The sequence below is a fragment of the Chrysochloris asiatica genome, unplaced genomic scaffold (genome assembly GCF_000296735.1).
Source record: "Chrysochloris asiatica unplaced genomic scaffold, ChrAsi1.0 scaffold00067, whole genome shotgun sequence".
NCBI classification, from domain to species: Eukaryota; Metazoa; Chordata; class Mammalia; order Afrosoricida; family Chrysochloridae; genus Chrysochloris; species Chrysochloris asiatica.
Genome location: NW_006408585.1, coordinates 13683302 through 13706219, shown reverse-complemented (window position 1 = coordinate 13706219; position 22918 = coordinate 13683302). Strand labels below are relative to the sequence as shown.

Sequence of the window (22918 nt, the reverse complement as noted above, 5' to 3'; positions counted from 1 at the left end):
GTTACTTCTAAGAAGAGTAGCAGGCAAAAAAGTTTGTTTGATCATCTTAAACCAGGATGTTTGTCACGCTTCAGATAGTGGATTTCTTTACCATCTTTCTCTGTTCTGTAGGCAGGATGTTTGTCACGCTTCAGATAGTGGATTTCTTTACCATCTTTATCTGTTCTGTAGGCAAGAGAGTACACAAAATTCACAAGGAATTGGCTAAATAACTTATTAAAGTATATTGATGAAATAAATGCTTTTAAGATATAATAAAGTTTTAAATATCCAGAAATCTTTTATTTATTTATTTATTAAGTACTGTGGATCAAACCTTGAGCACAGTTCTGAATATAGAGAAAAGACAGTCTGTAAACTCAGAAAAGCTGGTGCTCTTCCAGGTGCCTATTATAGTAAAGGTAAGCACAGGTCACTGAGGCAGCTTACAGAGGCAGAAAAAGATTCAGGGAAAGTTTCCTAGAGGAGGTAATTAATGCAGAAAATAAAGATAAGTATGAGTAGCTAGATGGAAAGGCACATAAAATACCATTATTTTTTACAGATTTGCAGAGTAAATTTGTGGCCAAAGAAAATGAAGTACAGAGCCTGCATAGTAAGCTTACAGATACTTTGGTATCAAAACAACAGTTGGAGCAAAGACTAATGCAGTTAATGGAATCAGAGCAAAAGAGGGTAAACAAAGAAGAGTCTCTACAAATGCAAGTTCAGGTAGCTCTATTTCTCTCTTTTAAAAAAATAAAGTTGGGCAGTGGTTGCATGTGTGTATGTTGAAAAGAGTTATATATCTACTTTATTTTAATTCTGAAATGATGGATAATAATACTTTAACTTTTGAGCAGTTCTCAGAAGATGAGCATTGTCATATATGGTATACTTATACTTGAAGATAGAATTACCTACAGTCTTACGCTGCTTGTATTAGGTTAGTAATAGCATGGTGCATTCTTAATTTGCAACATGTAAATTCAGTTTGATTAAGATGTGGGGTCATTGTTTAAAATATAAGGCCTTCAAGATAAACAGCTATATATACATGTAACTCACTGTGCTCTAATACATTCTCTATTTATTATAGCACTCATCCCCTCCCCCCCCCTTTTTCTTGTTTTTGTTTTTGTTTTTTTTTTTTAAAGGATATTTTGGAGCAGAATGAGGCCTTGAAAGCTCAAATTCAGCAATTTCATTCTCAGCTGGCAGCCCAGGTAATGGTATTTTCTTATTGCTTATCATTAACAATAGCTTCCTACCCATGTGAATAAACATGTGAGTGCCTGTTGAGTGCCGTGCACTGCACTTGTAGTCAGTTCACTAGTCCAGTGAATTGACATTGATGACCCCAAGTACTGAGCACTCAGATAATTATGTACAATGCTAATTACACTTAGGGGAAAAAAAAAAAAGCCAAATATGACTAATTGGTAGGTGTATTAGACCGGTTTTACCACACAGGAAAACAAATGCCCACAATCCTCTTAACACAATGAGAAGAATTGGCTAAATGGTATTTAGGACATTGATTTATAAGGGAGGGCTTTGGAAAGTTCATGGAAAGATTCCATTATCTTTTCATTCCATTTTCTATAGACTTTTTTTTGAAGCCTCTTTGTAGATAAAGGACTGGACATGGGAACTTTTTGCATACCCCTCGGAGGCAGCAGTTAGTTAACCATAGCATTCAGATTGTGTTTTAAAAAGGACCATTTTAAAATTTGCACTTTAGTGAGAAATCTTTCAGAGTTTTATGGATAGTATTATTAAACCTTTTATTCTTTAGCACCATTGTTTTCTAGCATTTGTATATACTCAGGAACATAAATACCACCATATATATTTAAGCATAATATAAAAACCTCCCAAGTACTCATTGCAGTAACATAAGTACTGTGAATTTCATTTTCAGTTCTTCATTGTTAAAATTCTGAAAGTTGTTTGTGGCAGTTAGATATCTGACTTTCTGTGTAGAAAGTGGCTTTAACATTAAAACTTGCTTTTTATGGTTCAACTCCCAAAACTTAAAGTATGAAAACTACCCTACACCAACCCATACTCAAATCTCTTTTTTTGTGTGTAGAATCTATAGTCTACAATTAATTGGGAAAAAATAGTATAGGAAAGAGTGTTTAGATAGGTGGGTTGTCCATGTATAAATTATCAACTCAAATTGGATTTAAATTTAAATAATAATTTAAATCTTAAATTATTAGCTGATACCTAGAAAATGTATTTGGAATTAAATAATAAAAGATGCTGTAAGTAACTACCTTTTAAAAAGTGAAAATTAGTGTGGGTGTTACCAAACAATTGTTACCTTAATCAAAAGTCGATTATTTCATTATTGAAAGTTGTTAACAAAGGAAAAGAAGCACAGGGATGAAAAATGACATTTGTGGCTATTTTTCCTAGTAATTTGTTTCTTGTCAGTTGTATAGTTTCCTGGTTTATCCTGATGGTTTTATTTGAAATGTCTTGTAATACATAGTTCCTCAGTACTGGATGTTGATGCTCTCTAACTAGCTCTAATATGGAATGGTGGTGCTGGTGTGCCGTGGAGTCAGTTCCAACTCATGTTGCAACCTCGTATAGGGTTTTTGAGGCTGTAAATCTTTACGGGAATACAAAGCCTGATCTTTCTCCCATGTAACCTCAGGTAGTTTTGAACTGCTGATCAGGAGATTTCAGCCTGACTTATAACTTATCTACCATGTGCTCAATATTATATTTAATTATTCTTTATATATATTAATCTCTTTTGTGAGGATTTTAAACTCTGTGGTCATGTTTATTATGTAACTTTTAAACTTTGTCTCAAATGCTCTTATGTTGACACTGTTTCTCTTCCATAGACCCCCGCTTCAGTTCTAGAAGAATTGCATAAAGTGTAAGACTGCCTTTTCACATTTCCATTACACTACTTAGTCTTTAATAACTGATATTTATTAGACCTTCTGTGATTAACTGTATCTCTGACTGGTTCAGAAAATACTCTCAACTAGATTTCGAACAACTCTGTTTTCTCAATGATTTGGGTCTCTAAAGATTAGACATCTGTGTTTTCATTATAAAAAGAGCTGGGGAAACTTAATCTTATTTTGTGTGTTTTCAAAATTGTATGGAAGAAGGAGAAGAAGCTAAGTTTTTATACCTAATAAGTCATTTTAGCTATGCTGTATCTAGCTATACAGTGATATACCTAAAACAGAAGTTTTACATTTCATTGTATAATTTTGTATAGACATGGAGCACTCAAGTCCACAAGGCTTGAAATCTGGTTTTGACATAACTATCCTGTAAGCTTAAACAAATTATAGGTAGAAACTCGACTTAATGCAGGTTCTGTTAACATTGACTATAGTATAAGTCATAAATAAAGATCTACGGTTATGACATAAATCAAATATCTGGTTTTTTGTTCTCTTTAGTCTACTATCTAGCAGTACTTCAAACAGTAAATCATAGTGTTGGACATCTGTGGATGAATATCTGACAACGATAACATCAGCAAATTAACATGCTGTATGTAACATTGTATGTACAAGGGTTCAGCAAAAAGTTTGTGCCAAAGTTCGATTATCTTGTAATTCTGTTTTCCATGACTTTTTGAAGTCCCTTGTAGTACATGTTATTAGTGATAAGTATAAAAGAAACAACAACAAAAAACCTCACTGATGGCCTTAAGTGCGTTTTGTGGTAACTCAAATACAAAGGCATAAGTCAAGGACCACCTTTACTTAGCTCTGTGACCTTGAATTTAAAAATAGGGCTATGTCTTAATGAGCTTTAATAATATATATGTCAGCAAAAAAAAAAAAAAAAGTGCTATAGGAATAGAAGGTACAGACTGTAAAAGTTTAATGTTCACTCTAACCCTTTAATCTGTTACTTGATTTCTAAATGTTCCTTGAGTAACAAATATAATTTCTTGTTAAAGGATTGCAGAAAAGGATAAGCAGATAAAACAGACTGAAGACTCTTTAGCAAGTGAACATGATCATTTAACAAGCAAAGAGGAGGAACTCAAGGTATAGTTTTTTTTATAAATGGCTTCAATATTTTCTAGGACTCAACTGAATTTGTATTCAGTATTGTTGTCTGTGGAGTCCATGTGTGGCACTGTGGGCTAATGTGTCAGGCTGCAAAGTCAATTGAACTGCAAAGTCAGTGGTTAAAGCTCATCAGCTGCTTCTTGGAAACCCTGTCCAGGTTGCCATAGGTTAGAACCAACTCGATGGCACTTCACAACAACATGATTGTCTATGAGGATTGGAAAATAATCGAACTCATTAAAAAATCGCCTCTTTGTTTCTAAACTGAAAAAAATTATAGCCCTTTAAGAAGAGAAGTTCAAAGGGCTTTTTTCACATGATGCATTTCATATAATTTTTTGATAAATATGTTAAAAAATAATCAACGATGCTTTCTCATTCTGACTTAATTAGATTGCAATTTGAGATCTTTGCTTAAATCTTAGGTAGAGATGCTTTGAAATCTTCAAAGTAAATTTTATTAAATATTTCTAATATGACTTTTCCTTCTTATTCTAGGATGTACAGAATATGAACTTTTTATTGAAAGCTGAAGTACAAAAATTACAGGCCCTGACAAATGAACAGGTAGATCTTCATTGATTTTTGAGAACTGACCTCAGAATCTGTATTTGCCTGTAGTTAATCTAGAGTCCTGGTACGTTGCTGTAGGGTAAGCAGTGAGATGCTAACTGCAAGGTTAGCTGTTGAAACCTACTAGCTGCTCCTTGAAAACCCTGTGCAAGGCTATTGTGAGTGGGGATACAGTCATTGGTATTTACCACCAACATACTTCTAATTAGTTTTATTATGCTTCCTAATTTTATTCCTGTGGAAGATAAATATATTTGTTACTTGTGTTTATATGATGTGTATTGAAAGCATCTTCTATTTGACCCTGTCTCTTACAACCCACTCACCAAGATATTAGTATTTTCATGTTGAAATCAGATGTTCAATCCAAAATGAATTAATTACTCATGAGATATTGAAGGAATCATTTAAAACAATTCTAATGTATTTTTTTAAAGCTGTTTGTTATTAAATAAATGATTATAACCTTTATTTGGATAAAAGTTGATCACTGGCAAGTAAAAATATACAGCAAAAAAATTAGAGAAATATACAATATTACTGTAGCTTTTTAGTTTATAAAAACAAATGAAAGCATAGATTTGAGTATTTCCTGGGAAATGATGTAATCTTCACCTGTTTTCAATCACAGGCTGCTGCAGCACATGAGTTGGAGAAGATGCAAAAAAGGTGATGATGTAGCTGTGCATTCATGTGATTTATGTTCAAGTATAATTGTTAGAGAAAACATAATGACACTTATTTATAAATGATAGTTGTGCATCATCAGTGAAAACCTTCTGAATGTATTTTAATTGATTTTCTTTCCTATAGTGGTCATGTTAAGGATGATAAAATAAGATTGCTTGAAGAACAGCTGCAATGTGAGATTTCAAAAAAAATGGGAGAACTTAAGGTATGTGATTAAACTTGTAAACTTACTTTGATGTGTGTGACACCCACTATATACTGCCATTGAGTTGACACCAACTCAATGTATAGGGTTCCAGAGGACGTAAATCTATAGAATATAGCCTTTTCTTTTCTTTTTTTTAATCCCATGATTTGGCTGGTAGGTTTGAACTGCTGACCCTACAGTTAGTCCAGATTGATGTGTGATAGCTTTATTAAAATAACCTTGTGTAATTTTCTGAAGAAGTGAATTTATAAGTAATTACTTTTTGTATGAACTCACTCTTAAATAGTGCTTCCAAAGTTTATTTGAGTCCTATACAATGCATTTTATCATAGAATTTACCTAGTGTGTCCTGACTTTACATAATCTTTTAATGTTGTTGTTAAGTGCTGTCGAGTCGGTTCGGACTCATAGCGACCCTGTACAGGGCTTCTGAGGCTGTAAATCTTTATGGGAGCAGAAAGCCTCATCTTTCTCCCGCGGAGCAGCTGGTAGTTTCAAACTGCTGACCTTAAGGTTTGCAGTCCAATTCATAACCACTGCGCTACCAGAGCTCCTTTTAAATAGACACTTGAAATTTATTTTGACCTAGCTTTTACTCCGAAGTTTCCAATTTGTATTTGTGAATATTATATCTGCCTACATTATTGCAATAATGCTAATTTCTGGTTGTGGATAAAAAGTTTGAGTATTTTAAAACATTTTGGTCATCAGAGTACATTTCTATGGGCAATGATTTACTTTGAGTATGTAAGACAATATATATATATAGTTTAATCCATGGAAATATTAGTACATTTTTACCTTTTATGTTATAAAGTACTAAGTTGAGATTCTTTCTTCCAGATTTTAAATGACCAAAACAAATCATTAAAAGTAGAAGTTCAGAAGCTACAGTCGCTGATTTCTGAACAGGTGAGATTTATGTGAATTACACGGTAGCAATAGCAAGTAATACAAGATTAGGTTCTTAAATAGTAACCACCCCCATCACTGTGAACATTTTTGCTTAATCTTATGTTTGTCTTTTTTTTTGTTAATCTTGCGTTATAAATTATATGATGAAAAGTAAATTTTTTCTTCTGAGGTGAAGCTGATGCTAATTAACATGTAAACACTTACTCTCTTTCCTCCCTCTCCAAAAGTGTAGTGTTGTTGTTGTTAAGTGTCATCTAGTCAGTTGCGACCCATAGCAATTCTGTATAGGGTTTCGGAGAAGTGGCTGGTAAGCTTGAACTGCCAATCTTGCGGTTCAAACCGGCTTTGCAGTCCACATTAACCCACAGCACCACACTAGGATTCCAAAGTGCAGTAGGATACTTACTTAAAACTATTTTGATACATTTTGTTGTTTGCAGCACCTTTTCCTGTTTAGATAGCTTGATGTGTTTTAAAAAAAAAAAAAAATGGGGTTGAAATCTACTAACAGTACTTAAAAAGAGTGATGGCTGATGAAATTGATAAGTGTTTATTTTGTGACCTGTCTTTTACATGTCGAATATACTTACATCATATACTTAGATTTCAGAAGGAATGTTATGTACTTAGTGTATTGCTTTACATATAGCAGACATCTAAACTTTATTCCTCTTTCTTAGAATATTTTTTCCATCTGATCTGTACACTCCTACCCCCATCACCCTTCTATATACATATACCAAGCCATCAAAACTATTTCAATACATTTCAAAATCTTTCTTGAAGTGCAGTGTTATCTGTGATAGGATAATACCCATTTTCCTACAAGGAAGACCAGTTAATTCAAATTATTCAAGTTTATACACCGACCTCTAAAACCAGTAATGATGATTCTGCCACCTTCTTCAGTCTGAAATTGATCAAGCATGCAATCAAGAGCATTGATAATACTGGTGAATGGAATGTGAAAACTGGAAACAAGGAGGAAGGATCAGTAGTTAGAAGTAGGGCCTAGGTGATAGAAACAGTGCTGATGATTGCATGGTAAAACTTTATAGGATCGACGTACTCACTGCAAATACCCAACATAAAAGACGTTTATACATATGCACTATTATCTGTGGGAAACGGCATTGTAGAAGCTCAATATCATTAGCCAAAAACAAGGTCAGGGGCAGACTATGGAACAGACCATCAATTGCTCATATGCAAGTTCAAATCCTCACAACTGGACCAGTAGATATCATAATGAATGGGAAAAGATTGAAGTTGTCAAAGACTTTGTTTTGCTTGGATCCACAATCAACACTCATAGAATCAGCACAAGACCTCTTTAAAGTATTCAAGATTAAAGATATCAGTGTTAAGACTGAGATGCACCTAACTGAAGTCATTGTTTTTTTGGTTGCTTCATGTGTATGTGAATATTGGACAATGAATAAGGAAGACTGTCGAAGAATTTATACATTTGAATTACGGCATTGGCAAAGAATATTAAATTTACCATGGACTGCCAAAAGAACGAGCAAATCTGTGTTGAGAGAAGTACAACTCCTTAGAAGTGAGACTGGCAAGACTCCATCTCTCATACTATGGGCAGATAGTCAGGGGGACCAATCCCTGTAGAAAGGACGTTATGGTTGGTAAAGTAGATGGTCAACAAAAATAGGAAGGTATCCAACCTGATGGATGGCAGCAACAGTGGGCTCAAACATAACAATTGTGAGGATGGCACAGAACTGTACAGTGTGCATAGCGTCCCCATGAGTCAGAACCAACTTGTCAGCAAGTAACAGCATCAACATCAAACTATAATAGCCTGAGTAGGAGGAGATCTATAAACCAGAAGTATTATTAAAATACAAATAAGCATTTTTTTTCTAATACTGTTAAGTTATGAAATATACTTTTGTTAAAAGCTGAAATGTAAGTGAATATAAGTGATATACTTTAGTAGATACATGCATTATTCTCTTCTTTTACAATTCACTTTTATGTAGGTATGAATTGTTTGTTTTAAGTAGCCGTACCTCTGGAAATAATTGGCTAACGTTTGTTAACTTCTCAAATTGCGCACTGTGTACTTGGATCTCTCCTAGTTTGTATTGTCTCTATCACTTTGAATATGCTTTACTCTTGCAAAGTAAAGGTAGTAGAGAAGAAAATGTTGAGGAATATTTAATGCAGTGACATGACTGAAGTCTTGCTCTGAAACCTTATTTTTCTTTGTTATGGAATAGTTTATAAAACAAAGATAGTCCATCAATTCTAAGATCCGGCCCCCACCCCCCAATATGTTATTTTAAAAATTTGGATGTTTCTTTCAGTCTCTGGTTAGTTGGTGGTTGTGTGACCCACCTTGTGTAGGGTTTCCTAGGGTTTCAGTCTTTATGGGAGCAGGAAAATCTCATCTTTCTCACATGGAGTGACTGATAGGTTCTAACTGCTGCTGACCTTGTGGTCAGCAGGCCAGCTGGTAATCCTTTATGCTACCAGGGCTCCAGTTATAGTTTAATTGGCCACACTAAAATTTTTTTGTAATACATAAAATGCAGGCTATGAGCTACATAATGTTAGTGATTTGAATTAGATAAATTATGGTAGATTAAAAAAATATATTAATTCTTTTGTGAAAAAGCAAAATGCTTTTTGTAATGAAAACTTTCCAAAATTAACTTCATGGAGTTAAAACAAATGCCTAGAAATTTCTGGATCTGTCATAGAATTCCAGTATTAATGGTGCTTGTAACTCAATCTTAGATTAAAATAGAAAACTTAAAGCTTTAAAAATCTAATCCTTTAACTTCTTTGTTACAAGATGGTGTTCTCCATCATTATACAATAGTAAGCTCATCAACTTTTACAGTTTTATTTGCCTTAAATATAATATCATGCTCTAGGAATTGCCATTCTAATACTTTATGTAAAATTCCCTGTCACCTGTCAAACCTAATATTTAGAAAATTGTGATTTCTATAGTACTGAGTCAACTTTTTATTTACTGTAATGTTTTACTGGAGATATATTCCAGTAAAATAACAGTTTTCAGTATGTCATGGATATTTGGTAAGAAGGAAGAATAGTTAATACAGTTCATCAAATAAAATTTTACTGGCACATTTTCGAGTCTTTTTAAAAGAAGAATTTTATAGGATAAAAATTATTGGTATTATTATTTTGTGATACCATTTTTAAGATCTGCTATTGGATAATTCTTAGAATTGTTAGTCTTGTTCTGAAAGCATTACTCCTTCCACCCCCTTTAAATAATTTGGAAAGCTGTGACTTATCATATGTTTTTAGTTTTTTGCTAATATTTCTTTCATCTTCTCAGACCTAAGAACATACATCTTTTGCTTTTTTCTATCATTTTTAGTGTTGGCACTAGTGAAAAAAGTAAAGATCAGTATAATTTAGTTTCATTTCCCCCTTTCTTTAACCTCTTCCTATCCAGCATCAGAATTCCAAGTGACAGTTGAGAGATGAACAGTTAAGTTATGTAAAACATTCAGTCCTTTTGCCCATGGATTTTTGTTTTTATCCTGGAGGAAAAGATTAAGTGTACTGAAGCAGAAACCAGTAATGGTACCAAGTTGTTGTTTCTTCAGGTGTAGGAAGCAGAAAACCAGTAGACACCAGGTAAGGTAGCCTGCTTATGCACTAAAGAAGGGAAGGCTCCATTTGGATGTAGGCCTGTGAATAGTCAAGAATATAAACAAACCAGTTTCTTAAGATCTCATTTGCTCAGAATCAAGTAAAACTTTTTGGTGGGAACAGGGGATGGTTGGATTTGAGGTGTCTTACTTTTTGAACATCCTGTCTTTATATCGAGGGAACAGTGCTGTTTTTCTTGTTCCAGTAGATTTTTAAGATTCAGTAGTCAAGATGATTAAGTAAAAACTGCCAGAATAAGAAGTTTCTTTTCTTTGCTCTGTTTTCTGATTGTATCACAGAATAATTTATGATTGTATAATACAGATAAAACATAGCTTTGAAAATCATCCAGGAAGGAAACCATAGGATTGGACATTTTAAACTAATAAAATGTAAAATAAAAATGTTGCATGAATATTAAGCTGTGTCAGTTTAATGCAGTTGAATATTTGATAAGGTGGTTGAAAAAACCCCACCATCCTCAAGTTGATTCTGAGTCATAGTGACCTCATATGACAAAGTAGACGTGCTCCTTGGGGTTTTCAAAGCTGTAAATTTCAACAGGATCAGGCAGTCTCAGCTCTCTTAGACAGAGTCCGGTGGGTTTTATGCCCTTACCTTGCAGTTAGCAACCCAATACTTAACCCACTTTACCATCAGTGCTCCCTGATGACAGAAGAGTACTTGTTAAACTGTGAGCTTGCTAAAAGAAATTCAGTTCATTAAATGTTTTACTAATTTAGTATATGCCAAGCACATGCTGATTATAGAGATGAATGAAACCTGGTTCCTACCCTCTGGAGTATGCTTTAGTGTGGAGACAGAGATATGCAAGATAGAAAAGTCTTCAACTATGTATACAGGTCTAGAAGAAGAGATAATGAATTCAAACTGAAAGAGGAAGGATGGAGAGGAAGTGGCAGAGAACCTCGAATTTGAAAAAGGACCATGAATTTGCCAAATAACTAAGGAAGGGATATAGACTTCAAACTCAAGGCCATGTGTGGTGAAATTGGCATATTCGGAGAATTAGAATTAATAGGATATTACACAGATACAAAGTATGAGGCATAGGGATGGAGGAAAGTTTACTGGAGCATAATTTTGCCCTTGTATGTGTGGCACTGTAGGATAAGCACTCGATTTCAATGTCAGTTTGAACTGCAAGGTTAGTGGTTAAAACCCACCAGCCACTCTTCAGAAACCCTATATGGCACTTAACACAACAACAGTTATGCCGTGGTGGTGCTGTCAGTGGGATAGTTGAACTGCTAATCTCAACTGCAAGATTGGTGGTTCAAACCCACCAGCCGCTCTGAAGGAGAAACATGAGACTCTATAAAGATGTACAGTCTCAGAAACCCTATGTAAGGTCACTGTGAGTCAGAGTCGACTCATGGCAGTGGATTTGGATTTTGGTTTGGATCATGAACTTAGAGAGCCGTGGGATGGACTGGTTAAAAGCTTGGCTGCAGACTGAAAGTTGGCAGCTTGAATTCACCAGCTGATCCGCATGTGAAAGATGTGACTGTCCGCTTCTGTCAAGATTCACATCCTTGATAACCTTATGGGCCAGTTCTACTCTGTTCTTATAGGGTCACTAGTAGTTGGAATCCACTCAGTAGCAATGGGTTTAGGTTTTTGGAAACATGAACGTACGGAGTCTTGGTGGTGCAGTGGTTAAGTGCTCACTAGCCACTCTGTAAGAGTGTGTGTCCATGAAGATTACAACCTTAGAAATCCTATGGAGGCATTTCTGCTGGTTCTTGTAGGGTCTCTCTGAGTCATAATTGACTTGAGGCAATGGGATTAATCGTGAACTTGGTCAAGTGTGTGGGTAAGTTTTTCAAGTAAAGAATAATTGAGGGTGAATGCGTGTTTAGCGTTTCAGTTAGACAGATTACTGGCACAAGTGAATACTTATTACATGATTTTTCACAGTTTATAAACTTGATTTAATGTATTGATAATTCCTGTCTCCTTTCTGGTACGCAGGAAACACCCCTCACACTACCCCTCATTTAGGATGTTCTGTCTTTGCCCCTCATAAAGCAGTGCTTATGAATAGAGGCAGGAAGAATTAGGGTATGGGATGAATTGTTGTTGAGTAGATTCCAGCTCATAGAGATCTTGTTTAGGGTTTCCAAGGAGGTCTTGTGAGTTTGTACCACTGACCTTGTGGTTAGCAGTCCAGTGCTTGACCTACAGCACCGTGTCAGGACTTCATGTGATGAGTAATGAGTACAAGTAAACCTAAAATTTAGCCATTGAAAAGAAGTTAATTTTAGCAATACTTAAGTCAGAGGACTTGGATTTGGTAGGGGAAAATGACTATAATCAAATTGGGAAAAAATTAAATTAGCATAATTAAGAGAGAATGTTGATTTTTTTTTTTTTTTTTTCAAAGCTGAAGAATTAATTTAAGTGAGCCACATTCTCTTACCAAGTTAAAATTTTCTTTATGGTAACCAATGAAAGTATCCATAAGACTTATTTTACAATTCATCATTTTCTGTGTGTGAAATGCTTTTTTCTGTCTCCTTATTTATTTTGTTTGTGAAGTAAGTAATTCTCTAATTATTAGCAGTCTTCAAATATGGATTGTCTTCCTAAAAATTTGGTTCTAATTAAAACCTGAAACAATCTTCACAGAATTACTTTTCTAAGATAGTTTTATCTCATGAAAACTGGATAAAGTTGTTATTATTATTTTTTTAGCCTAATAAAGATGATGTGGAACAAATGGAAAAATGGTAAGAGTTTACAATTGTCTCTTTTAATGACTAATTTCTACCAAATTAGAGCTAAGAGAATAATTAGCTACATTAATCCTGATTCCTAAAATATACTTTGTGCTTTGTAATGGAAGAGAGTGGTATGTTATTGATTTATTTGGGATTTTATTATGATTTGTGGGTGTTATGTGTGGCAATAATTTACTTGTTGAGGCTAACTTGTAAGCATACATTAGTTGAGCACATACTATTTATTGTTGAAAAGGAAATACCCTTTTCTATAATTAAATTTTTAATTGGAACTTATGGACGAAAAGGAGTTGATCCACATGAAATATTTTTGAATAGTATTATTTGTGTGGAAAATAATTCATATGTTGTTGTCCTAACTCATAGCAACCCTATATAAGATTTCCTAGAATGGCTGGTGATTTGAAGTACCAACCTTGCAGTTAGCCATTCCAGTGTTTACTGCACAGTACCACATAAATACATATGTTTAAAATTTATAATTTCAGCATTCAAGAAAAAGATGACAAGTTAAAGACTGTAGAAGAATTACTTGAAACTGGACTTATTCAGGTGGCCACTAAAGAGGATGAATTAAAGGTAATTCATTTTGTACATTTGTTTTTTTGTGTGTGGTTAATTCAGTGAACATAAATCGGGTTCTTTTTAATTTGTATAAGGACTTTTCATAACTTTTAGACTTAATATTATCTACATTTTAGATAATATATAAAATACCTTTTTGTATATGATATTTGATTTGAAATAAAAAACACAATAGTTGAATGTAGCATCCGCTGCTTTAATGAGGTTGATATCATTGTGACACTCTGTAAATACATGCTTATTCATCTCCCATTATAGTCAGCTTGCTTCATAAGAAATTCATGAAATTGTGTTAGAAGCCAAAAGAAAGGAAACACTGTGGTTCTATTTTATGATTATCTTTAGCCTTATGTAACTTGGTTAGGACAGGCTAGAAGAAATGGAAGACATGTTTGAATGTGAGGAGTGATATATCTTAATTGACAGTAGTATACTATGTGGAGTTTTAGGGGTGTCATTGTGCTATTAACCCTAAGGTCAGTAGTTCAAATCGAACAGCTGCTCTGTAGGAGAAGGATGACACTGCTCCCAAAAAGATTTTCTGTTTCAGAAACCTTAGGGAGCTGTTCTGTTCTGTCCTATAGGGTCACTGAGTTGGAATTGACTTGATGGCAGTAGGTATACTATGTATTTTTGAGGTTATGGAAATTGTAAGTAGAAATACTTCTGGGGATAATCAGAGTAAAAATTCCGAAGTTACCTACCAACTTAAGACAGGGAGAAGTGAGGTTTCTGAGACTTCCAGAAAGAAAAAGACAAAAAGCTAATGTATTTTGAGGAGTAAGATGTCATTTTTCTTTTTTCAAGAAAAAACAACAACAAGGTATTTTGTGCTTATGTTTCTTTGAAAAAGGCATTAAGAGCAGAAAATTCATCTCTGTCAAAGGAAGTTCAAGACTTAAAGGCTAAGCAAAATGATCAGGTAATGTATACAGTAGATCCTACAACCAGCTTCTTTTTGTAATAAACAATGAATAAACCTATTATATGCAAGCATATGAAATATGGTAATCACCAAATTTCAATGTGGAATTTACCAGTAATAGTTCTAGTCATAATGATTAGTGTTTTCACTGTTAGTAATAAGGTTACAATTTATTGAATATTAACTGCATACTAGGCTCTGTGTAGAGTACTTCTAGGTATATTGCCATCATTACTTACGATAGCTACATAAGGTCTTGAGTATATAAATATAAAACTAAATTATAATCAAAGAAGCTACCTGAAGTTAGGCTGTTTTATCTGGTTAGAAGTACTAATTTAATAATTTTGGTATCTATCTAATGGTTTTTCCTTTGGCCAACATTTATTAAAAGTAACTTTAACCTTCTTACTTTCAAAATGATAATTATTTTTATCTTGATGTCATTAAAATATCTAGAAAGAGTAAGTTAATTCTCAGATTTGTTTTCCCACTTTGATTTTTGTGTATTGGAAAATTTAAGGATAATATACTTTTATATTTCTGACCCATTTACATTTTGAGCAAGCTACTAAGTAGGATGCCTTCCATTTCCAGGTTTCTTTTGCAACTCTAGTTGAAGAACTTAAGAAAGTGTAAGTGATAATATTATTATAAAAACTGGTCTTTCTCTTTTGGTCTATAAATCTTGTTTTTCTGAGTGTGTGTATGCTTTTGGGACATCTGATATATGCTAGTTATACCCTCAAAACTTTATGCCTTAATTCCATGCATTTTCTTAGTTTATAACATTGAGTTTTTAATTCTCCAGTTTCTGAGAAACTATTAAAACAGGTTGTATTGAATACAAAGAGATTCGATCCTTACATATCCTGTTAAGATGTCTATTAACTTTTCTGCAGTAATAGCGTTTAAATTCTGTCATAGTCTCAGAGTCCTAGAAACCAATATTGCTGTATGGAATTTGATTTTTACCAGTGTTTGGGGAGAAATCTTTTATTCCCTGTGTACTTTTGAAATACTGTCACCAACTTGTACGTATGCTTCAGCTACTGGCTAAAGGAAGCTTGACATGTGTTTCCCCTGTACCCCCCTTTCCCCTCATATCTGAAAAATATGTTGTTGCTGTTTTTAAAATGATTGATTTGGAAAACCTGCTTGTGTGGTACTATTTTGTACCTTTGTTGATGAATCTTGTGATTACTATTCAAATTAATTCTATATTTCTTTAAGGATCCATGAGAAAGATGGAAAGATCAAGTCTGTAGAAGAGCTACTGGAAGCTGAACTTCTTAAAGTTGCTAATAAGGAAAAAAACATTCAGGTATTGGAAGAGAGGGAACTGTGTGTTATGTTTTTGTTTACCAGCTTTAGTTCATACCATTTGATTTCATGTGTTTGTCTATGCATTGCATCTTATATCAATTTCTATGTGTTTCCATTGTCCAATCTTGTCTGTTTTGTCATTGTCAAGGATTTGAAACAGGAAATAAAGGCTCTAAAAGAAGAAATAGGAAATATCCACCTTGAAAAGGCTCAACAGGTAAAAATCTCAGAGCCATAGCATGACAGATTTGTTAGTGTATGTGTTATTTATGAACTATTTGGTTTTTTCCTTGTTACTCAGAAAAAAACTTAATAGTATACTGTCAGTATATTGGGTCATGTATTTTTTGCCTGATTTGAGAAAATATCATTGATATTTAAATTTATCTTCTAATTTTAATTATGAAAAGTTATTTTCAGTCAAGTTTTTCATATTAATACTCCCTTATAATAATTGCTTTTAGTTTGCCAATTTACAATACAAAACACTTGGGTAGTTAAAATCTTTTTTTTTAAATTTAACTGCATGGAGCAAAAAGTTTTGATTATGAATCAATCAGCCTTTGCCTATAGAACAGAGTATAAGTTTCTTTGGGTTGATTTCAGAAGTAGATGTGATTTCTGGAAGTAGATACATTTTGGTGAATTTAGTTTGGAAAGGTATTGAAAAAAAATGGTTTGATTGCATGGAAGAATTCATTCATCCACCAGAGTCACTCAGCAATATTTACTGAGCTCCTCCTTTTATCAAGCATTTATTAGTAACTGAAGATAATGTGTTGAACAAAACATGGTATGATAAGAGATATAGTGGTTGGTGGATATGTGCCGTGGAGTCGGTTCCAACACAGCGACCCTGTACAGGGTTTCCGAGGCTGTAAATATTTACAGGAGCAGAAAGCCTCATCTTTCTCCCGCAGAACAGCTGGTAGTTTTGAACTGCTGACCTTGTGGTTTGCAGCCCGATTCGTAACCACTACGTTACGTAATGAAGCCTTTAGGAAAGGCTTGTACTGAGGAACTGACATCTAAGCCAGGGTCTGAAGGACTAAACTGGGAAGAGTGGTTATGAATCGGGCTGCGAACCTCAAGGTAAGCAGTTTGAAACTACCAGCTGCTCCGTGGGTGAAAGATGAGGCTTTCTGCTCCCGTAAAGATTTACAGTCTCGGAAACCCTGTTTCAGGGTCGCTATGGGTCGGAACCAACTCGACAGCGCTTAACAACAACAACATAGGTTAAGAGGAGATTTAAAGGCACTATTGAAGAGTAATTGGCTTTGGAGACTGAGATGGGGAAAAGGTCTGAAGTGTGCTATGTATGTGAACAGTTAGTACTCCAATTTTAAGTTTTATAAGTGTCACATTATTTAAACTTGCTAAGGAGCTCTGGTAGCGTAGTGGTTACGAATTGGGCTGCGAACCTTAAGGTCAGCGGTTCGAAACTACCAGCTGCTCCGCGGGAGAAAGATGAGGCTTTCTACTCCTGTAAAGATTTACACCCTCGGAAACCCTATACAGGGTCGCTATGGGTCGGAACTGACTCGATGGCACATAACAACAACAACAATATATATAAAACCTTCCTCCTTGTGCCCTGCTTCCCCCTTATACGTTCAGTACTCTTACTGTCAAGGGAGGTGAAGTCAAAACACATGTCATCGTGGCATGAATAATGTAATTAGGGTCTTTGTAATTTGAAGTGTACATATTTTAAAGAAATAAAGCTTAATAAGGTAAATTGAGAGGATTATAAATTATTCTTTCTATTCTTTATATTTTAGTTATCTATCACTTCACAAGTTCAGGAGCTTCAGAACGTGTAAGTACAGTTTGTCTCATTTTCTTCTAATAACTTCTTTTCTACAAGTTAAATACAGTTACAAAATCAGAACTTCTTTTAATTTGACTATCAAGGTGTATCTCAGAGGTTTTAAGGAAATCTTAACAAATTTTCATCATTTTACTATTTTTAAATTTAGAAATCTTAGTTTTCATAATTTGTAATCTGAAAATGACAAACTAAGATGTTAGTGTGTGTCCACGTTAATATCCATTGTGAAACTGGCTGTATGTTCAACAGCAAAAATCAGCTGTAGTAAGCTGGTATTGACTTGTAATTTATTCATTTTATGGTTATTTATTTGCAGTCCTGGTGTGGCAGTGCAAGTTAATGAGCCGCACTGTGAGGTTGATTTGAAGTGCAAGGTCAGTGGTTCAAGCTCACCAGTGCTTCTCAGAAACCTAATACTACAGGGTCATTATCAGTTGGAGCTGACTTGAAGGCATTTAACAACAAAAACATGGGTGTTTACTTGTGATTTATAAAACTGTTTGCCTTTGTCATTCAATACTTCTTAATTTATTTCTCTAAAACTTTGCCTTTTATACTTAAAAAAAGAAAAGAAACCATTTTTAATGAAGGATTTTTTGTTTAGTGCTGTTGAGTTAATTCTGATTCATAACCACTCTCAATAGCGTTTTTCAGGCTTTAAATCTTCGAGGAAGTAGAAAGCCTCATTTTCTCATGCACTGAAACAATATTGAATTACAGTTCATTTTAGTTAGTTTGTGCTCTGAGTACTACTTAAAATATACCTTTTCAGTCTCTGGTATTTTTGGTTTTTATGGACATTTAACATTTTCATTTATTTTTCTTATAAATTTATTACCAGATTAAAGGGAAAGGAGGAGCAGATGAATACCATGAAGGCTGCCTTAGAAGAGAAGGAGCAAGACCTGGCAAATAGAGGGAGATGGCTACAGGTGAGAAGTCAAAAGAAAAGTTTAGTCTTTTGTTGTTGTTTTTTTAAATAAAAAACCCACCTTTTTAATGCTTGAATATACATCTATTCTTTTTAAGGATCTTCAAGAAGAAAACAAGTCTCTAAAAGCTCATCTTCAGGAGGAAGCACAGCGTAACTTGCAAGAGGTATAGTACAAATAAATTACTAGTGTATTACATATGCGGGGGTCCTAGTGTGGCGCTGAAGGATAAGCACTAGACTTCTAACCATAACAATAGGAAATTAGAAAGTGAAGAAGTGAACATCTTCTCTCAATTTATTTACCATAAAATTTTGTTGTATTACTGAGTTGTTTTTTTTGTTGTTGTTGCTATTAGGACAAGCTAACTTTCATCCTCAAAAAGTTAAACTTACTGCCTGTTTTGTCAACTTGAATCTAGAAACATTTCTTTAGCCTTATTTTTTCAGATAGATTCTTAAGCTCTATCTTAACTGTGTTAAATTGTTGTGATAATCTGCAATCTTTTATATCATAGTTTAAGCTTAATAAAGAAAATTCATTTTGTGTGTTTGTTAAAAATAACCCAGTCTTTAAATTTATTCCAGATAATTGTGTTTTGTTTTTTATCTTATTGGTTGATAATAATACATACATGTTGTAGTACTTTATCCTTTAGGTGTAGAATTAAATATGTGCATCTGTTTCTTAGGCATGTTCTGCATCACAATTTAAAGAACTTGAGACTGTGTAAGTATATTTTTAGCCATTATTTGAAACAAAAACTTGTCACTACTTTCCAGAATATGCCTTGAATAGTATCTTCAAATTAATTAGCTTTTTTTAAAAGTAGGACTGCATCTCTGTTTGGTGTAATAAAACAGGTGCTTTCACATACCTGAAGACTTTATCCTTTCCGGATAAATCAAATTCTTTTGCTCAAATATTCTTTCTGCATATGTAGATTGGTTTTAATTTACTTTTTTCCCATGTTTGTTTTGTTGTTGTTTTTTTTAAAAAAAGCAAAGTGCATAGTTACTATAAAGAAAGGTTAATTTATTTCAAATTAAAGTTATTTTTGTAGTTTAGAGTAAAATAATCATCTATGAATTAGTCGAAAGATAATCTTCATGTTGATTTTCATCTTGAATATTGAATCTTTCTCTAATTATAACTTATGGTAAAGTATTATTTGGTATCATATCCTGTTGTGGAATAGTAAAAATACTGAATCTGGTCAGCATGATAGATGTCAGTCATTGTTGTAGATGTTCATCTTGGAAATTGTCTTTATCCTGGTTTGATCAAGTCTTCTAAGCTAAATTACTCTACAGTGGTGAATGGGGTCTCTTTCTGAATTGCTTTTAAGGGATTTTGCTGTGATATGATGTTATCATTCTTTCTTGATGTTTATTTTAGACAGTAGCTCTCTGAAACTGTGTCTGTAAAAGGAAGATAAGAAGGCTATTTGTTATGTCAACATAGGCAAGTCTTATTTGTTATGTCAACATAGGCAAGTCTCAGGTTAAAAATAAGGTCTTATTCTAACTGTGTCTTCAATAATTTGTAGGTCGCCTGAAACAGGTGCATACTGTTCTTGTTTAGAGTCCTTATGAGGAGACTTGTGGCAGTGAGTTTTAGTGGCTTTGTCTCTTTAAAAAATGCAAGAACAAGTTAAATGCCTTATTACTGATTTAAATGCTATATGTGCAGCGAGTGAAGGGATTGTGGTGAAAATTTGTTGCTACTAGAGGTTCAGTTGTTTCAAAGTGAGGGAAAATTTGCACAACATGAGTTAAGTGCTGGATTTCTAGCCACAAGTTTGGCGGTTCAAACCCACCAGCCACTATTCGGAATGGGTCAGAACCGACTTGATGGCACTTAACAACAGCAAAGGGAGTTATCTGTAAGTTGAGCGTTGGTGAATCAGAATGCTTGTATCTTAATTTAGACAAGGGAGAATCTGTCATTGACATTAAGTGGCTAATTTTTATTTTGTGGGCATTGTATAACTGCCAAGTTCTTTTTTCCAGTTGCTAATAGAAAGCCTTCTGGTGTGGCACTGCAGAATCAGCACTCAACTGCTAACCACAAGGTTGGCGGTTCAACGCCATCTTGGAAACCCTATACAAGGTCACTATGAGTCAGAACTGACTCGACGGCATTTAACAATAGAACGGTTAGAGCGTCCTTTGTGATCTATTTATAGGAAGCATATAAAACCATTGAAGTATGTAATTTTAGGCTTACTTCTACTTCACATTCCTGTTGCCCTTTTTTTTTCTTTAATTCCACTCTTCCCTCTGCACTCTTTTGACACCTTTTTTTTTCTTTAATTCCACTCTTCCCTCTGCACTCTTTTGACATTTTACATGTAGCCCTGTAAGCATCTTGAAACTCTTTAAGTTGAAATAAAAATATTCAGCGCAACAAATATTTTAGAGCCTGTTATATGCCCTTTGAACTGTGCCTGGCACTGGAGATAGGGATAGGAGTTCCTGCACTGAGGAAATAGCTAAACAGATCATTTTTATTGTGTTACCTGTTATGCTAGAGGTCTGTTGGATCGGATGCCAAGAGCTTTACTTGGGCTAGACATAGAACAATATATTAAGACATATTTAGGTTGTGTACGGGAGAACCAGATTAAATTATATGTAGCAGTTCTTCAGCACAAGTGCTGGGCATATTAGAATTTTCAGGGTCTCAACTAATTATAGCTAAGGTTCTTGGGAGCAAAAACTCCTATTTTAGATTTTCCTCTTTGTTAAATTGCTTGAGAAATTAAGTATGAAATAAACTGTAGAAATTTTAGCCTACTGGTTGTGGAAATACTGTTTAAAACAGATTTTTAAGTTGGTATATGAAGGGAAAGAATTGGTAGACATTGTTTTTCTTAGCGTTATTTATGGAGGCTGGCTATCCTTTTTATATACATAACTAAATATAAGGTCTCTAAAAATTCTAGATTAAAAGAAAAGGAAAATGAAATGAAAAGAGTGGAAGCTATGCTGAAAGAGAGGGAGCATGATCTTTCAAGCAAAACAAAGCTGCTACAGGTGAATACTATTACATAAAGTTCATTACGTGTTAATTATTTTATTTGTATCTTTAAATTTTCACTTAACTACGGAAGGGAATACATTACAAAGTGAGTCTTCCTCCTATCCAGATGCTGAGTTTTGTTCCTCAAATAAATTGAGTTCGTATATCTTTTGAGAATATGTCAACACATAATGCTTATGTATATAAATATTTACTTGGTTTTTAAGTATACAGTATTAAACTAGGAGCCGTGGTGGAACAGTGGTTAAAACACTTGGTTGCAAAGCAAAAATCAGCAGTTCAAATGCACCAGCCACTCCATGGTAGAAGGATGTGGCACTTGGTTTCTGTAAAGATTTATAGTTTTAGAAACCTGAGCAGGCAGTTCTAGTCTGTCCTGTTGGGTCTCTAATGAGTTGGAATTGACTTGATGGCAGTGGGCTGTGGATATACGTAACTGTACATGGTTTTCGTACTTTGATTGTCCCTTCCCTTTTCAGTGAATAAGTTGTTTTTTTTTTTAGCTCTTTCATATAATCACATGTACTGTAGAATAAACACTGGACTGGTAACCTCAAGGTCAGGGTTCAAACCCACTAGCTACTCCTAGGAAAACTTACAGGGTTGTTATGAGTCTGAACTAATTCGACAGAACATAACAGCATTGCTAAGAGTTGTTTTTCAAGTTGCAAACAGTGCTGCAGTGAATATTCTTACACACATTGAATATATTTGTAAGTATAGCTATGTAAAGTGGCCTCTAGAAAAAAAAATTATATTTTTTCCATGAACTTTTCGAAGCCCCCTTGTATTATATTTTTCTAGAAGTGAAATTTCTGGGCTAATGGGTTCTTCAGTTGTTTGGAAAAAAAGATACGTAAATTTAAGACAGAAATCAGCATCTCCTTCATATAGTCATATTGAAAGTACTTACAGAACATTGATTTGAAGTGACAAGGACTTTGTATATACCCATATTGGACTCCTGGTATGGCACTGTAGGATAAACACTGAACTGATAACGACAAGCTCGATGGTTCAAACCACCAGCTGCACCTTGGAAACCCTATATAGGGTCACTATGAGTCAGAACAGACTTGACAGCACTTAGTAAGAGCCTATTGTCTGAGACAGTCCTAGTGTGGTGCTGTAGGATAAGCACTAGACTGCATAACCACACAGTTGGCAGTTCAAACCCACCAGTTGCTCCTTGGAAACCATATGCAGGGTATCTATGAATCAGAACCAACTTGATAACACTAACACCAAATATTGTCTATTTTTATATGCATATTTCATGCTCTGGGAGTTGGTCTCCCACTGAAGAAGGTTTATTTAAAAGTTTGTTGTTGTTGTTGTTTTTACATGCCTTCGAGTCAGTCCCGACCCATAGCGACCTTATGCACAGCAGAACAAAACACTGTCTGATCCTGGGCCAACCTCA

At 34.3% G+C, this 22918-nt stretch overlaps 1 protein-coding gene across 1 annotated transcript in view; it reads left to right on the top strand.

The window, feature by feature from the left end:
* Nucleotides 1–22918, top strand: part of KTN1 (kinectin 1 (kinesin receptor)) — an 88700-nt gene that overhangs the window by 24935 nt on the left and 40847 nt on the right. The window contains exons 10-28 of the mRNA XM_006864643.1: nucleotides 545–711; nucleotides 1137–1205; nucleotides 2847–2881; nucleotides 3932–4022; nucleotides 4545–4613; nucleotides 5251–5288; nucleotides 5433–5514; nucleotides 6361–6429; nucleotides 12805–12839; nucleotides 13340–13430; nucleotides 14290–14358; nucleotides 14959–14996; nucleotides 15595–15685; nucleotides 15836–15904; nucleotides 17469–17506; nucleotides 18360–18450; nucleotides 18548–18616; nucleotides 19142–19179; nucleotides 21398–21488. Of these exons, the coding sequence (XP_006864705.1) occupies nucleotides 545–711; nucleotides 1137–1205; nucleotides 2847–2881; nucleotides 3932–4022; nucleotides 4545–4613; nucleotides 5251–5288; nucleotides 5433–5514; nucleotides 6361–6429; nucleotides 12805–12839; nucleotides 13340–13430; nucleotides 14290–14358; nucleotides 14959–14996; nucleotides 15595–15685; nucleotides 15836–15904; nucleotides 17469–17506; nucleotides 18360–18450; nucleotides 18548–18616; nucleotides 19142–19179; nucleotides 21398–21488 (1340 nt within the window). The remainder of the gene's footprint in view (nucleotides 1–544; nucleotides 712–1136; nucleotides 1206–2846; nucleotides 2882–3931; nucleotides 4023–4544; nucleotides 4614–5250; nucleotides 5289–5432; nucleotides 5515–6360; nucleotides 6430–12804; nucleotides 12840–13339; nucleotides 13431–14289; nucleotides 14359–14958; nucleotides 14997–15594; nucleotides 15686–15835; nucleotides 15905–17468; nucleotides 17507–18359; nucleotides 18451–18547; nucleotides 18617–19141; nucleotides 19180–21397; nucleotides 21489–22918) is intronic.